This window comes from Schistocerca serialis, chromosome 11 (genome assembly GCF_023864345.2).
Source record: "Schistocerca serialis cubense isolate TAMUIC-IGC-003099 chromosome 11, iqSchSeri2.2, whole genome shotgun sequence".
Classification (NCBI taxonomy): Eukaryota; Metazoa; Arthropoda; class Insecta; order Orthoptera; family Acrididae; genus Schistocerca; species Schistocerca serialis.
In genome coordinates, this window is record NC_064648.1 from 86,209,132 (window position 1) to 86,226,250 (window position 17,119).

The 17,119-nt window shown below is 42.4% G+C and overlaps 2 protein-coding genes across 16 annotated transcripts in view; both read right to left on the minus strand.

Annotated features, from left to right (window-relative positions):
• LOC126426959 (zinc finger protein 726-like) overlaps nt 1-17,119 on the minus strand; it is an 809,906-nt gene that overhangs the window by 158,297 nt on the left and 634,490 nt on the right. The window lies entirely within an intron of this gene.
• Nucleotides 1-17,119, minus strand: part of LOC126426965 (uncharacterized) — a 54,032-nt gene that overhangs the window by 21,032 nt on the left and 15,881 nt on the right. For all 7 annotated transcript variants that reach the window (XM_050089110.1, XM_050089108.1, XM_050089114.1 and 4 more), the window contains exon 3: nt 15,973-16,035. In XM_050089110.1, coding sequence (XP_049945067.1) covers nt 15,973-16,035 — 63 coding nt within the window. The remainder of the gene's footprint in view (nt 1-15,972; nt 16,036-17,119) is intronic.

The window sequence follows — 17,119 nt, forward strand, 5'->3', positions numbered from 1 at the left end:
ACAGTAAAACCAGAGTACTTATTTCCAAAAAAAATGTGACGTACACTTGTGCCTCAAAGCCAGCCTCAGCTTCAAAACATGTACTATCATTCAAAATACACCCCAGGTGTTGGGTTCATTTTCTGACACAATAGGACAATGTTCCACTTATCCTTAAGGGACTGATGTAGCAAATGAGACCATCACCTGTTGTGTTTCGTAACTGTCAGTTAGTTCACAAGACAGGTGCTCTTGATTCAGCACCAACAGTTTTGTTCAGGAAGGTTCCTTAGGCAGGCAGTGAAAACTCCTTTATTGAGAAGGTAGACATCTTGCCTAGTGTTAATTTACTGCAATTTACAAATCTCAAGATCTAGCTTATCACCAACCCATATCTGTAAGTAAATATTTGTTATTCAGAGTTATATGAGTGCCAATAATTTGTGCGCTATCACACCTGAACACATGTATGTAAGTAGCTGGAACGAATATTGCCATAGCAGCTTCGACAAACATTTGTGAATCGTCTAATGGGAAAGAAAATTGAAATTGTAGATAGGTTATCTCATGAATAATTAATTATTATTCACCTTGGGTGAATACTGAGCACAAGAAATTTAAAGAAAAAGTCTTGTTTTGCTTGTTTCAAGCACTGAAAAACAAACAGATTGTGTGTACTGATTTGTTAGTACAGATGAGATGACTGAATGCTGAAAAACATTATCAGTCTTAGATGATGATGATGATGATGATGATGATTTTTTTTTTTTTTTTTTTTTTTTTTTTTGTGGTTTTCGGGCGCACAACTTCAATGGTCATTAGCGCCCTGACTACTCTAAGAATGCACCGCGAGGCACAAGTTGACAACAACAACTAAAAGGGAAAACACAATAAAAGACAGACTGACAGGCATAGGATTAAAAAACATCATCAAATGTCCTTAGCGAGGTGTGTCAAATTGATAAAACAAAGAACACGAGCAGCTGCTCGTGGGTCATCCGCTAAAATGGCATCGAAAGTATTAGGCAGGTTAAGATCGAGGCGCAGTGTGTTAAGATCAGGACAGGACATTAAAATGTGTCTAACCGTCAGCAAGTGCCCACATGGGCAGAACGGCGCCGGCGCAGCCGTCAGCAGATGGCGATGGCTGAACCGGCAGTGTCCAATTCTTAACCTTGCTAAAACGACCTCCTCCCGCCGAGAAGGGCGTGAGGAGGACGTCCAAGCCACGGGAAGAGGTTTTAAGGCCCGAAGCTTGTTGTCGGTAAGTGCAGCCCAATCGGCATGCCACAGCGACACAACGCGCCGACAAATGACCCTGCTAAAATCGGACGAAGGGACACAACAAGAAGCTGTCCGAGGCTGGAGGACCGCAGCCTTGGCCGCGGCATCTGCAGCTTCGTTCCCAGGGATACCGACATGGCCAGGAACCCACATAAAGCTAACCGGCGTACCGACGTCCACCAGCTGCTGAAGAGAGCGTTGGATCCGGTGTACGAAAGGGTGAACCGGGTACGGATCACTGAGGCTCTGGATGGCGCTCAGGGAATCTGAGCAGATGACATAAGCAGAATGTCGGTGGCGGCAGATGTAAAGAACAGCCTGGTAGAGGGCAAAGAGCTCAGCTGTGAAGACCGAACAATGGCCATGGAGCCGGTATTGGAAACTTTGTGCCCCGACAATAAAGGAACACCCGACCCCGTCATTGGTCTTAGAGCCATCTGTATAAATGAAAGTCATGTTGTTGAACTTCGAACGAAGTTCCAAAAAACGGGAGTGGTAGACCGAACCGGGGGTGACCTCTTTTGGGAGCGAGCTGAGGTCGAGGTGAACGCGGACCTGAGCCTGGAGCCAAGGTGGCGTGCGGCTCTCGCCCACTCGAAAGGTTGCAGGGAGTGAAAAATTAAGGTGTTGAAGGAGGCGACGAAAGCGAACTCCAGGGGGTAGCAAGGCAGAGACATACAACCTGTATTGAAGGTCAAGAGAGTCGTCAAAAAAGGAACGATAAGACGGATGGTCGGGCATTGACAGTAGCCGACAGGCATACCGACAAAGCAGTATATCGCGCCGGTAGGTGAGTGGCAATTCGCCAGCGTCAGCATGAAGACTCTCTACGGGACTGGTATAAAATGCTCCGATCGCAAGTCGTAAACCCCGATGTTGTATGGAGTTGAGGCGGCGTAAGATGGATGGCCGTGCAGAGGAGTATACGAAGCTCCCATAATCCAGTTTGGAGCGGACGATCGACCGATATAGACGAAGTAGGACGGTTCGATCCGCTCCCCACGACATACCACTGAGAACACGGAGGACACTTAAAGAACGGGTACAACGGGCGGCCAAATATGACACATGTGGAGACCAGCTAAGTTTCCTGTCAAAGGTAAGGCCTAAAAATTTGATTGTCTCCACGAGTGGGAGAGCAACGGGACCGAGTCGTAAGGACGGTGGGAGAAACTCTTTGTAGCGCCAGAAGTTAATACAGACCGTCTTCTCGGCAGAAAAACGGAAGCCATTGGCGACACTCCAGGAGTAAAGACGGTCAAGAGAACGCTGAAGACAGCGCTCCAGGACACGTGTACACTGCGCGCTGCAATAGATGGTAAAATCGTCCACGAAAAGGGAGCCTGATACATCAGCTGGGAGGCAATCCATTATTGGATTGATCGCGATGGCGAAGAGAGCGACGCTCAAAACTGAGCCCTGTGGCACCCCATTCTCCTGGCGAAAGGTGTCGGACAGGACAGAACCCACACGTACCCGAAACTGTCGATCCATTAAAAAGGAATGAATAAAAAGAGGGAGGCGACCGCGAAAGCCCCATGTATGCATGGTGCGGAGAATGCCCGCCCTCCAACAGGTGTCGTAAGCCTTCTCCAAATCAAAGAACACAGCCGCGGTCGGGCGCTTCCGCAAGAAGTTATTCATAATGAAGGTCGACAAGGTAACCAGATGGTCAACAGCAGAGCGGCGCCTTCGAAATCCACATTGTACATTGGTAAGTAGGCGTCGAGACTCGAGCAGCCAAACCAATCGAGAGTTAACCATTCGCTCCATCACTTTACAGACACAGCTGGTAAGCGAGATAGGTCGATAACTGGAAGGCAAGTGCTTGTCCTTCCCCGGCTTAGGAATTGGGACAACAATAGACTCGCGCCAGCATGCGGGAACATGTCCCTCAATCCAGATGCGATTGTATGTACGAAGAAGAAAACCTTTACCCGCAGGAGAAAGGTTCTTCAGCATCTGAATATGAATAGAATCAGGCCCTGGAGCGGAGGACCGTGATCGGCCAAGTGCGGTTTCGAGTTCCCGCATGGTGAATGGGGCATTATAACTTTCACAATTCGAGGAGCGGAAGTCAGGTGGCCTAGCCTCCTCTGCCTGTTTGCGGGGGAGGAAGGCAGGGTGGTAATGAGCGGAGCTCGAAACCTCGGCGAAAAAGCGGCCGAAGGCATTGGAGACAGCCTCAGGGGCCACAAGGACGTCATTCGCGACCTTCAAGCCAGAAACTGGGGAGTGGACCTTAGTGCCAGATAGCCGGCGCAGGCTACCCCAGACAACAGAAGAAGGGGTAGAACTGTTGAAGGTGCTTGTGAAAGCAGCCCAGCTGGCTTTCTTGCTTTCTTTAATAATACGACGACACTGAGCACGTAATCGTTTATAATTAATACAATTCGCCACTGTAGGGTGGCGCTTAAAGGTGCGTAAAGCACGTCGACGAGCACGTAAAGCATCTCTACATGCTGCGGTCCACCAGGGGACCGGTACGCGACGTGGAGAAGAAGTAGGGTGAGGGATGGAATATTCAGCAGCAGCGAGAATGACTTCCGTGAGGTGTGCGACCTGACGATCGCAGCTTGTGAAGGTTTGATCCTGAAAGGTAGCCCTGGAAGAGAAGAGCTCCCAGTCTGCCTTGGAGATGGTCCAACGAGAGGAGCACGGAGAGGGAGTATGCTGCAGGAGATGGATAACACACGGGAAATGGTCGCTCGAATATGTATCAGAAAGTGCATACCACTCAAACCGGCGTGCAAGTTGGGGAGTACATATAGAGAGGTCTAAATGGGAATAGGTGTGAGATGTGTCCGAAAGAAAAGTAGGGGCGCCAGTATTGAGGCAGACAAGATCGAGCTGGTTGAAAAGGTCTGCTAACAAGGAGCCCCTCGGGCAGGATGCTGGAGAGCCCCAAAGGGGATGGTGGGCATTGAAGTCTCCAGTTAACAAAAATGGTGCAGGTAGCTGAGCAATAAGTTGCATCACGTCTGCCCTGGTAACGGCAGATGACGATGGAGTGTAAACGGTACAAAAGGAAAACGTAAAAGTGGGGAGAGTAATGCGGATGGCAACTGCCTGCAGGCCGGTGTGCAACGTGATGGGATCGTAGTAAATATCATCCCGGACCAGCAACATAACCCCTCCATGAGCTGGGATACCTACCACAGGGGGTAGGTCAAAACGCACAGAGGTGTAGTGTGCCAAGGCAATTTGATCGCATGGGCGTAGCTTCGTTTCCTGGAGGGCTACGACAAGCGGACGGTGCAAGCGGAGCAGCAACTTCAAGTCCTCTCGGTTGGAGCGAATGCTGCGAATATTCCAGTGAATAAGTGCCATCGTAAGAAAAGAAAGATGAGAGAAGTGGTCACCTCGAAGGCCGCTTAGGGCCTGGCTTCGAGCGAGCACTGCCGCCGCTATCAGTAGGCGGACAGTCATCGTCCATTGGGTCTATAGGGTCATCGGCCATCTCGGGAGGATGGCCGGGAGGGGGAGCTTCCTCCGCCAGTGAACGGCCAGATGTACGGCGACCAGCGGTGCGGCCAGGCGAAACGGATGACGGCCTGGGGCGGCAGCCGCTGGGTGGCGCAAGAGAAGAAATGCGCCGTGGCGGGGAAGGAGAACTGTGCTTCCTATGCGCCTTTTTGGAAGGACGTGTAGTGGAAGTACCGGTCGAAGGCTGTGAGGTCGAGGTACGGAGGAAGTCTGCACGGGATGGTTCCTTCTTGAAGGCCCGTGCATCTGACTTCGGTGTCTTCGTTTTAGCAGAAGCTGAAGAAGGTGCTCGTGTCTGTGGGGTGATGGGAGGAAGAGGAGACGTCGACCGCGCGATCTTAGCACTGGCCGAACGGACGACCGTGGTGCTGAAAGTCAGATCGCATGTCTGGGTCGCTACCTCCCGGGTAGTCCGAGGAGAGGCGAGGACAGTACTGTATTTCCCCGCTGGGAGCAGCGTGGGCTTCCTACTAGCCAATAGCTTGCGAGCAGCCGAGGTGGACACTTTCTCTTTGACCCGAATTTCCTGGATACAGCGTTCTTCCTTATAGACAGGACAGTCGCGGGAGGATGCTGCATGGTCACCCTGACAGTTCACACAACGAGGAGACGGAGGTGGACAGTCACCCTCATGGGCATCCCTGCCACAGGTGACACATTTAGCCGCATTGGAACAAGACTGTCGAGTGTGATTGAAACGCTGACACTGGTAGCAGCGCGTAGGTGTCGGGATATAGGGGCGAACAGAAATAACCTCGTAGCCCGCCTTGATGCGCGATGGCAGCTTAACACTATCGAAGGTCAAGAAAATTGTCCGGGTCGGTACAAGGTCATTGTTGACCTTTTTCATGACCCTATGGACAGCCGTCACGCCCTGCTCAGCGAGGAATGATTGAAGCTCCTCGTCAGTCAATCCGTCGAGGGAGTCAGTATAGACCACACCACGAGACGAATTCAAAGTTCGGTGGGCCTCCACCCGGACAGGGAACGTGTACAGGAGGGTGGCCCGAAGCAGTTTTTGTGCCTGAAAGGCATTCTCAGTTTCCAGTAATAAGGTGCCGTTACGCAACCTGGTACAGGATTTGACAGATCCGGCTATGGCATCTACGCCCTTCTGAATAACGAAAGGGTTGACAGAGGAAAAATCCTTTCCGTCCTCAGTTCGAGAAACTACGAGAAACTGTGGGGCAGGCGGTAGTACTTTTGTCACTGTTGGCTGGTCACGTTTCCGTTTTTGGGTCGAAGTCGAAAGAGATGGAGTAGAATCCATTGCGGAGGAATCCCCCATGATTGCCAGCGTCTCCGATGGCGCGCTCCTTCCTTGTGGGGACCCTCTCAGAGGGCACTCCCGCCTTAGGTGAATGTTTACACCTCAGGTCACACCTCCCGAGAAACAGACGGAGGGACCAATCGGCATGGTCAGAAGGTATCAGCTCAGGCAATCACCCCTCCCCGGGCCTGGCCTTTACCAGGGGGTACGCGCGTGCCTTACATGTCTACCCAGGGCGGGGACTTACGCGTTACCCCGTCACCGGCTACGCGTGCGAACGCGTGGGTCGGCCTTCAGACACGCACAGGGAGGAAGGAAGAAGAGGAAAAAGAAGAGGAAAAAGAAGAGAGAGAGGGAGAAAGAGGACAGACTGTCTCAAACGCCGAGGCGGAGACCAGAGAAGGCAAGGAGAAGAAGGCAATGAGAAAGCAAGGGGAAGAAGGCAATAAGAAGGCAAGGAGAAGAAGGCAATGAGAAGGCAAGGAGAAGAAGGCAATGAGAAGGCAAGGAGAAAAAGGCAATGAGAAGGCAAGGAGAAAAAGGCAATGAGAAGGCAAGGAGAAGGCAAGGGAAAGAGTAAGGAAGACAGTGAGGTGGAGAAGAGCAAAGAAAGGAACCAACAAAAGGAAGGAAGAAACGAGAAGTGAAAAAACCAAAAGGACCACGATGATAGGTCGTGGAACCGTCCGTCTCCGGACGCAGGCGCGAACTACCCCCGTGAGGGGGATGGACTCCTTTTAGTCGCCTCTTACGACAGGCAGGAATACCGCGGACCTATTCTAATCCCCGGACCCGCAGGGGGGGATGATGATGATGATGATGATGATGATGATGTGAGATGTGTATCTCATGCTTCAAGTCAAAAAACAACAAGTCAAACACAGTCCCACACCAAAAAAGGAAGTCAGTCTCATGTGCTTGAAAAGTTGTGAACAATTTTTTCTGAGATGCAAAACAAATTCTTGTAATGAAGTGATTCACATGGGAAAACCGATAGCAGGCAAACAACACATCAGTTTTTTAAGATGAAATGGATGGGAAAAAACATTGCCATTTGCACAGACAATAATTCTGCCCATGAAGGTGATTTGGCAATGTAGAAATTAAGAGGTCTGAAGAACATCCAGAAAATTCACTTGACTTTGCTTCCCTAACTTGTATTTTTCCTCCATCTGATGAGTGTGTTGCTGGAAAATGTTTTTGGATACAACAAAGGAATCATGGAAGATACAAACTAGTGCTGTATCAACTGTCCTGCATCTCACTTCAGGGATGGATCCCAGTCACTGGAAAAATGTTGAATGTCTGACAGATGACAATGACCTAACAGAAGGCAATGTCAAATGTAATTACATTTTAAACCTAGAAACATTTTTTTCACTTCAATTGTGACAAGTTTACATGTTACCCTGACGTATTCTCCCCTGAATGTAGAAAATACATGACAACTAAAACTGACTTATCAGGCACAACTGCTATACTACACACACACACACACACACACACACACACACACACACACACACACACACATTGTTGTTGTGATCTTCAGTCCTGAGACTGGTTTGATGCAGCTCTCCATGCTACTCTATCCTGTGCAAGCTTCTTCATCTCCCAGTACCTACTGCAGCCTACATCCTTCTGAATCTGCTTAGTGTATTCATCTCTTTGTCTCCCTGTACGATTTTTACCCACCATGCTGCCCTCCAATACTGAATTGGTGATCCCTTGATGCCTCAGAACGTGCCCTACCAACCGATCCCTTCTTCTAGTCAAGATGTGCCACAAACTCCTCTTCTCCCCAATCCTATTCAATACCTCCTCATTAGTTATGTGATCTACCCCTTCAATCTTCAGCATTCTTCAGTAGCACCACATTTCGAAAGCTTCTATTCTCTTCTTGTCCAAACTGTTTATCGTCCATGTTTCACTTCCATACATGGCTACACTCCATACAAATACTTTCAGAAACGACTTCCTGAAACACAAATCTGTACTCGATGTTAACAAATTTCTCGTCTTCAGAAATGCTTTCCTTGCCATTGCCAGTCTACATTTTATATCCTCTCTACTTCGACCCTCATCAGTTATTTTGCTCCCCAAATAGCAAAACTCCTTTACTACTTTAAGTGTCTCATTTCCTAATCTAAATCCCTCAGCATCACCCGACTTAATTCGACTACATTCCATTATCCTCGTTTTACTATTGTTGTTGTTCTTCTTATATTCTCCCTTCAAGACACTGTCCATTCTGTTCAACTGCTCTTCCAAGTCCTTTGCTGTCTCTGACAGAATTACAATGTCATCGGCGAACCTCAAAGTTTTTATTTCTTCTCCATGGATTTTAATACCTAATCCAAATTTTTCTTTTGTTTTCTTTACTGCTTGCTCAATATACAGATTGAATAACATCGGGGAGTGGCTACAACCCTGTCTCACTCCCTTCCCAACCATATTAGTATGTGGAAAATAACAAAGGTGTGCCACATATCCATGCAATTAATGAATATCAACCATTATGTATACAAGCTCTTCCTTAATAATCACATGAAGACAATAACCTAGCCTTGATGTAAAAACAATTTGGAATATATGGATAGCGAAAATGAGAAAAATTACATTTATTAGATTGTCTTCAGGTGCACTGACCAAAGAACCAAAAGATAAAAATACAAGTTCTCTTTCTACCAGATCTATACAGGGATATAATTGAATCAGTAATCATTGCATTAATGATCAATTTTTTAAACATCCCTGAATGTGGGTAAATTTTGATCTTAGCTAGTAAAATGAACCCAGTTCACAAATTTGCTATGTTGTATAACACTTGACCTGCACTAACTGAACAATGTTTAGTATTAATTTAGTTTAGGTGAGGTAGGTTGGAAAAAGCACTGAATCAGCATTTGACCTGACTGTTCATCAGATTGCACCTTGTAAAGGGACATCCTCCTGCAACATTACTTTTCGTCAACAGTAGTAGCCGATACCAGACATATTTTTTGAATTTTCAACATGTCAGTATTATATCAGCCATTATACTGAAAAATTTCATATAATTTTATACACAATACATTATATTTCAAGTTAAAACCTATGAAAAGAAATTACTTTATTTTCGTTGTTACACTTGATATGTACTAGCTCTAAATGTACACTTATATTTTTTTAAAACATTTGAAATTATGAAACATTTGGCACATTTCAATTTTTTATTATTAATTACACAATCTAGAACTGTTTATTATGTTTATTTCTGGATTCATCATAAGATAATATTCTAAACTGACAGAAATTCATTTGCAAGAAAAATTGTAAACCCTCTGGAATAATGTTATTACCGCAGAGCAAAGTGGAAAAAAAGTGTGCTTCTGGCGTGATCAGAGGTCTTTTTGTTTAGTTGGGATGAGCGATGTTATTTTGGCTTTGCTAATGTGAAAATTCAAAAGACCATGTGTATCGTAAAATACACACAATAAATCATCGAAAAAACAAAAGTTCTGCAAAGACATTCTTCAAATTTCTTTGGATCAATTAGATGATGAAAACTTAAAATGTGAAAATTTCAGCTTCAAAATTCAGAACCCCTAGATATGAAGGATTGGAGTCAACTGTGCAAGAAAAGATAGGTAAGATTTACAACCAACTTTTTTCCTATCTTGAATCTCATGAAAAAACATCATCATCTTAGACAATAGTGATGACAAAGAGGGGAGGGATAGATTACAAGCCATTAATTGTACATCATAGATACACTACAAAATTGTTTAAGGTCTTGTGTTTCAACAATGGAGGACACGACGTGGAAGAAACTTTTCAAATTCTTCAAGACACTTCTCCATGGGGACAAGTATTGATATGGATATCTTTGAAGTAAACATGAATACACAGCTCTCAGCATTTATAGCTCTTGAGCACAGAATTTTTACCATTGCAGTACTCATAATTCTAGGAAACAGCAAATGATGTATTAAGTTGGTGGGTATTGTAGATAATAATCTTTATAACCAATATGGTAGTGAATGTACCGTATTTACTCGAATCTAAGCCGCACTCGAGTCTAGGCCGCACCTGAAAAGTGAGACTCGAAATCAAGGAAAAAAATTTTCCCGAATCTAAGCCGCACCTGAAATTTGAGACTCGAAATTCAAGAGGAGAGAAAAGTTTTAGGCCGCACCTCCAAATCGATACAAAGTTGGTCCATTTTAATATGAGACACAATTTAGGTCGAATGAATGATGATACAACTACAGCAGTTTGGTTCGAGTCGTGAGCTTAGCAGTTAAGCTTTACAAGGTAGCCATTGCTATGCGTCAGGCGCTCCGTCCGTGTTGATACGGGTACCCTTCCTTTTTCACGTGCTTCGTCTGGTTTGAATTGATTGCTTATTTTTCTTTCATCTGCTAAGTGCCATTTTCTTTACTGTATGTGTTAACGTCACTCTAAGCTGAAAATGCATTACTGTACTGTGTCATGCATTGTTTGTCGCATTCTGATAGTGCGTGTTCACGGCCTGTCGTCGCTCGCGGCATAGCTTGCTTTTGTGCACGATACCGCCGCTTACAATTAAACAAGAGAAAGAGAGAGGAATTGTCTCATTAACGAAACAATGGCAAGAGACTGCTATTTGTTGTTACCTACACTGCTGCTTTCTTTGATAATGATCAACAAGAACCAAATAATAGACCGCGTATGATAGAATATGTTTTGAACGAGAGTTTAGCGAAAATTTTTCCCCGTTTGAAAATCTTTGCAGACGCCGCTTTAGTACATTACATTACATTCTGCACAGAAATTAGTCATCTTAGATTTAAAAAATCTAGTCAATTGCCGTGCTTCATTTCTGACTGTATCACTATTAGCCATAAGAATAATATGAATATAAACATGACATGATATGTATATTCTTCCGCGTTTGCTGTTGTCTCACGCTAGTTTCGTAGTTTATTAGGCAGATAGGATTTAAATGAGATAGCAGCAAACACGAAAGAATACATCGCAAAATGTTTATTTCGTATTATTCTTATGGTGAAGAGAATACTGCATGTGATTCACAATTCATAAAAGTTCCTATTAGCAACCATCTCTTCTCACATGTAGGAAAAAATTCATAACATTGAGTTAGCCATATTGACAAAAAACCCCAAACAGTCTTGCCAGTCGGATTTTCGTAGTACATTGAAATGCTGCTACATTCGAAGATGAACAACACAGAATTTGTATTTACGTCGTCGTTTCGTTGGATAATGTATGAAAATGCAGTGGTCAAAACTCGGGGCGGAGAAAAAAAGCTCGGGTTGTTGTTGTTGTTGTTGTTGTTTTTTACTGACGCAGAGATTTTGGCACCAGTATTTATCTTTGTGCCTGCAAAGCAAGCCTGTGTAGCGCTACATATTTTCGACGGCAGAAGTTAGTTGTGGCGGCACCTACCAACATTTTTCAGAACTTCCGCTTACTTTGCACTCGATTCTAAGCCACAGGCGGTTTTTTGGATTACAAAAACCAGAAAAAAAGTGCGGCTTAGATTCGAGTAAATATGGTATTGTTTCTTAGCAGATAATTAATGGTTATTTGGCACTGGCTCTTAGGCAGAGCTTTGATTCATCCGAACATACTGCAAACTGTGGTGTAAGTCAGAGCTTAAGAAGTTCGCTGAACATGATGCAACATTCAGTGTGGATGGGTGTTTCAAAACTTTGTAACACAGGGATAAGCAGTTCAAGAGTAAAATCAAAATGGTATTTTCAAAAGTCAACTCACATAATATTCCATCATATGGATGTCTCACCTACTCCTCATTCTGAAATTAGGAAAATCACATATTCTCTCAAAAATAAAACTTCATCTGTACTTGATGGTGTTTTTCAGCAAAGTGAAGACTTGTTATGATATGTGTTGTATTTTCTGAAACATGTAATGCATCACAAAGACAGTGTATTTTTCCAGACATATTGAAACACACCATTGTTGAACCACTATGTGAGCAAAGTGTAACAGCGATGTAAGTAGCTACCAAGATGTTTCACTGACATCATTTATCCAAGTTTCTGAGATGGTGATTCACTCTAGAATAGTATCTCTCCTGTGCAACTTTAATATCAAAACTACAGTTTGGCTTTCAACTGAGAAAGTCATTGTGCATTCATTCATAAAATTTTACAAGAATTGAACAACAAAATAGCACCAGTTTGTATTCTCTGTGATCTATCTAGTGCACTTGACTCTGTGAATCACAACTTAGTTAACTAACGTTTCATGGAATTAATGGGACAGCCTACAAATGGATATTGGCTAATCTAATCAACAGATGCAGAAAGTGTGTTTCTCATACATGTGAACAACAAAATGCCCAATATACAATAAGCAGAATTAGTAATTTTCCAGATGACATTAGTGTTGTTACCATCCAAAATCTATATACAGCAACAGAAGGAGAAGTAGATAATGTTCTTGCAAGTGTTACTGGATGGTTTTCTGCTATTGTTCTGACACACACATTAGGAGGCACCACACCAATAATAAACACAAAGTAGGGAAATAATAACTACACTGGGAACTACAACATTTTGTGTGTCCATATGGATGAGAGTTTAAATGGAAAAAGCACACTTCTGAAATCCTGAAACAACTCAGTTCAGCTAAATTTGCACTTTGTATCATGGCAAATCTTGGGAAGAGACAAATCAGCAAGTTAACATTTTGCATATTTTCATTTAATAATGTCATATGGAATAATGTTCATGGGCAACTCATGATTAAGAAACAAAGTCTGCACTGATCAAAAACTTGCTATAAGAAGATTATGTGCTGCTCACCCAGCACCATTTGCAGACATCTGTTGAAGGAGTCAGGCATTTTGACTACTGCCTCACAGTACATTTATTCTCTCATGAACTTGGTTGTAAATAATCCTGTCCAGTTCAAAAGGAACACTGATGAACATAAGTGCAGTAACATAATGACATTCGTTATTCCACACTGAGGTTGTCTTCAGCACAAAATGGGGATGAACAATGTTGCCACCAAAAGTTTTGATAATTTACTCAATTAAATAAAATTTCTGACAGCCAGAACAATTAAATCTGAAAACTGAAAAATTTTGTCTCACTACTAGTCTGTTCTACAGGAGGATTTCTGTTTACACAAAAAAGATTGTGGGTAACAGTTTCTAATTCACATTTGCATTAAAAATAAAAAATAAAAACCTTGTAAATGGTCAGCATTAATCATACTCACATATAAATGTGTACTTATGACAATTCATTCCACATCATTACAATTACTTGTACAAATGATCCACAGACCAAGAACCTACAAACCAATTTTACTAACTGACTAATTAACCATCAGTCACCCATCCCAAGATTGGTTTTGTCAGCACAAACATTCACTGGGTATAGACTTTTGAAGGTGGTATACCTTCGCCTTTCTCAGACCTTTGATCAGAATTACTTCTCCAGATGTATGGGTGGCTACAGTTTAAAGTGGATTCCAACCCATGGTGCAACTTCACATCTTGCAAATAATATCCTGCAAATATTAGAGGAAAAATACATGGAAAACAAGAAAATGGAAACTGGACTGACAAGGGTTGAATGCTAAACTGTTTAGGTCCATACTCTTACACAATTACAGAGCCACTGAAACAACTTAGTTTTCACCTTAGCCAATAAATATGACTGATAACTGACATTGGCATTCTGTAGTTAAATTATTGTCCTTCTGTGGCTACTGACATGCAGTATTAAAGTACAGAGTGGATTTCTGTAAAGGATGATCATTATTCCCTGCCAAATAACTTCATACACATGCTATTCATAGCAAATAGTTTCACATTCCCTTTTTTACAATTACGTTGTGTGTCTATGAAATTCCTGTACATTTTTCACGTTATTAGAAGCCTTCTCTAGAAAATCTTAGGGTGGCTGTTATTATCTGCAGCTATTATTTACATCACAGATATTCCCCTTAGCCTATCATTAAAAATAAAAATTCTTCCAGCAGCATGAGAATTTTTCAACTTTTAGTCACACAACATGAAGTCTATTGTTTTGGAGTGTCTTTATTATATGATTTGTTGACTACAATTGAAATTAACTCGATCCCTGAGATTCTCCTAGTCAAAGGTGATGCTAGTACCTGGCATATTAATTTGCAGGTAATGTATGTACAATACAGATTTCAGAGTTCAATGTGACGATTTTTTTCCCATAATCTATGATCAACTGCTTTATAAAATTGGCCCTGAGCATTTGAAATATCTGCCTCCCTTCTGTCCAGTGTGTATTGAGTAATAGGCCTCCAAAAGGGCAAGGTGGTTTTATGTATGCCGCCATCACCACAATCCTGCTTACAGGAGCTTGCAGGTAGTCTCTACTGAGGATGCTGGTGCCAAACACACACACACACACACACACACACACACACAAGATTTTAGGAGGGCCTAATGTGTGGAGAAGACATCACTTCTCTGTATTTGTAAATGTAGTATCTGGAGGAAGTACTAGGATGACTGTGGCTATTGTGCCAGGAAATCATGTACACTTTGGAGGCTTTGAATCTACATTGAAGTTCTGGCAGACAATCACCACTAGGTTGTAACTAGGTACAGAGTAACAGAAAACAACACTTTTAGCATCTTTGTGTGGTTGTTTTACAACAAAATGTCATTTACACAAGCTATGCCAACAATTTTAAGATTGTATAACAAATGGCATCTTTGCTAATTATAAAGTGATGGCTAGATAAAGCAAACTGACAAAACTTATGAGAGGAAAATGAACGTTTTTCATAGTGGTAATCAGCACTCAACAAAGAATAGTAAACTATTTGCAATACAAATATTTGCTAAATCTAACTACAACATTAATTTTGAATAGCCTTTGAGGGACTTACTACCTCCATCATCATGTGTATATATTTACTACAGAAATTACAACATTTTTGTGCTTTCCTTCCCTCCTCTTCCCCACCCCACACACATGTACTGTGAATTCAGAAGATGTGTTTATGTAATCTACCACATTTAAGGAAAAAATGTATAAATTTATATGGACAAATAATTGTTTCAAATACCAGATGTTTAAAGTTCACCAGACATTCCAAAAAGGATTCAAGACAGAGAAGTAAGAAATTATTCCAAGTAAAAATTACTGAATGTATTATGTAGAAATTTGCTTTTGACAAAAGGAAAAAATTGAACATGGTTTTCCTGCCTCAATCACATGCTACAACAATGAGAATTTGGCAGGGTCCAGAATGCATACCTGAATGGTCATATTACTCACACAATAAGCATTAAAGTGGGGAATCTAGGCTCCAATCCCGGTCAAGGCAGCAATTTTCATATTTTGATTCATAAGTATATCAACACAATAACTCATAATTCCTATCTGTAATGACATATGCAAAGAACTAATTCTTAAAATATACACACTAAAACTATTGCACAAGCTCACTGATACTACTTCGGCTAATGTTGAAAGAGGACCGACCCCCCCCCTCCCCCCTAAAGTCTTTGTTGTGGTGACAGTCTGATTTGTAGCTAAGTCTGAGATCTATGTTATGTTTGAAGGTGACAATTTGGCTGAGAGTTGGCAAAGCTAATGGATGTGAAAGCAGAAAAATCTTGTGGTGGTAATAAGCTGACTAGTAGTGAAGCCCCATCTTTATCTCCATGCCATACTGAAAAATACAGGGGAGGAGGTTCAAATTTAACTTTTACCGATACTTCAGTTCATTTAGTGTAAATAATAATGCTCTATTTTGCCTGCTTTTCCTAGTTTTCTGCCAGGGGCCTATAATATTACAATGAGTGTAATCATTACAGGTACTACAGTGAAAGCCTGAACGCCAATGGAGAGCTGCATTGCTTATCATTCCCATTATGATCACAACTGTGGCACAATTCAAATGTGCTTAATTTCATATAGTTACATAAATTCTTGAATTACCTCTTGATTCACACACTCTTGCAATTCTTCTTTCACGTTCACAGTGGATGGGCAAACCTGGACCTGCAGTAATAATAAAACCACATAATTAGTGTGCTTAAGCAGTTGTAATTTTAATAGTTTTCTGTAAAACTTATGACACTATTAAGTTTAACACTAATAATAATTTTATTACTAGTTCTTTTTTCTGAGAGGAATTATCTCGAACAATGGAAACTCCAGGTTGGGATATCAGCAAAAGATAGAATGCTGCTGACTGTAAAGATGACATGTCAAACTGCAAACAGATACAATGAAGAGAAACTTACACATTAGTTTTGTCCTTTTCAGACTAAGGTAATGAGTACGTGTCTTTTCACTGTGACTGCCTGCAACTTAGTGTCTCATCTTTCCCTTATGTTATCGATATTCACACAGAAAAGATGTGTCATATATATCATAAACCATTTGCCAAGTAATGGAAAGACAAGGATTGAATAAAAACAATAATATGACGGTAGATCACTACTCACCATATAGCGAAGATGCTGAGTCTCAGACACGCAAAGTGAAAAGACTGCTACAGTGGCCAGAGACAGTGGTCACATGTATGTGTACGCAAATTGTTCTTGTGCAAATGTGTATGGGCGTTTTCTACATTGAAGGGAAGCCTTTTGGCCAGAAGTTAAAATGCAAAATAAGTTTTTCTGTTGCCCCTGTGTTACTCAATGTTTCTTTTGTATGGTAAGTGCTCATCTATTTTTTCGTAATATTGTTACAAATGACTTTTTCTCAACAGGTGATTTTCTTATACCTATGGATGATACACAAACCTGCTCAGTAACAAAATGTCCTGGATACAGGCACGACAATTCTTACAATAAAGTCACAAAAATGTAGAGAAATGAGATTTTCAAAGTTCTGGGGCTGAGAGTTGGGGGATATTCATCCGTACCGTTTCTCCTGGGCTCAGCTTACACAGACTGACCCGTTTCAACGAAGACTTTCTTGGTTAGGTAGTCAATTTACCCCATTATATTGCAAGGGCTAATTTTGTGTGAGTTCTTTCATTTGTGTTTTCGTTGCTTCTCCTGAATTATTCTAGTTGAGTGAGCTGAAAGACAAAACACACAATTCACAGTGACAGAAAAGTTTGTTTCAGTTTCCC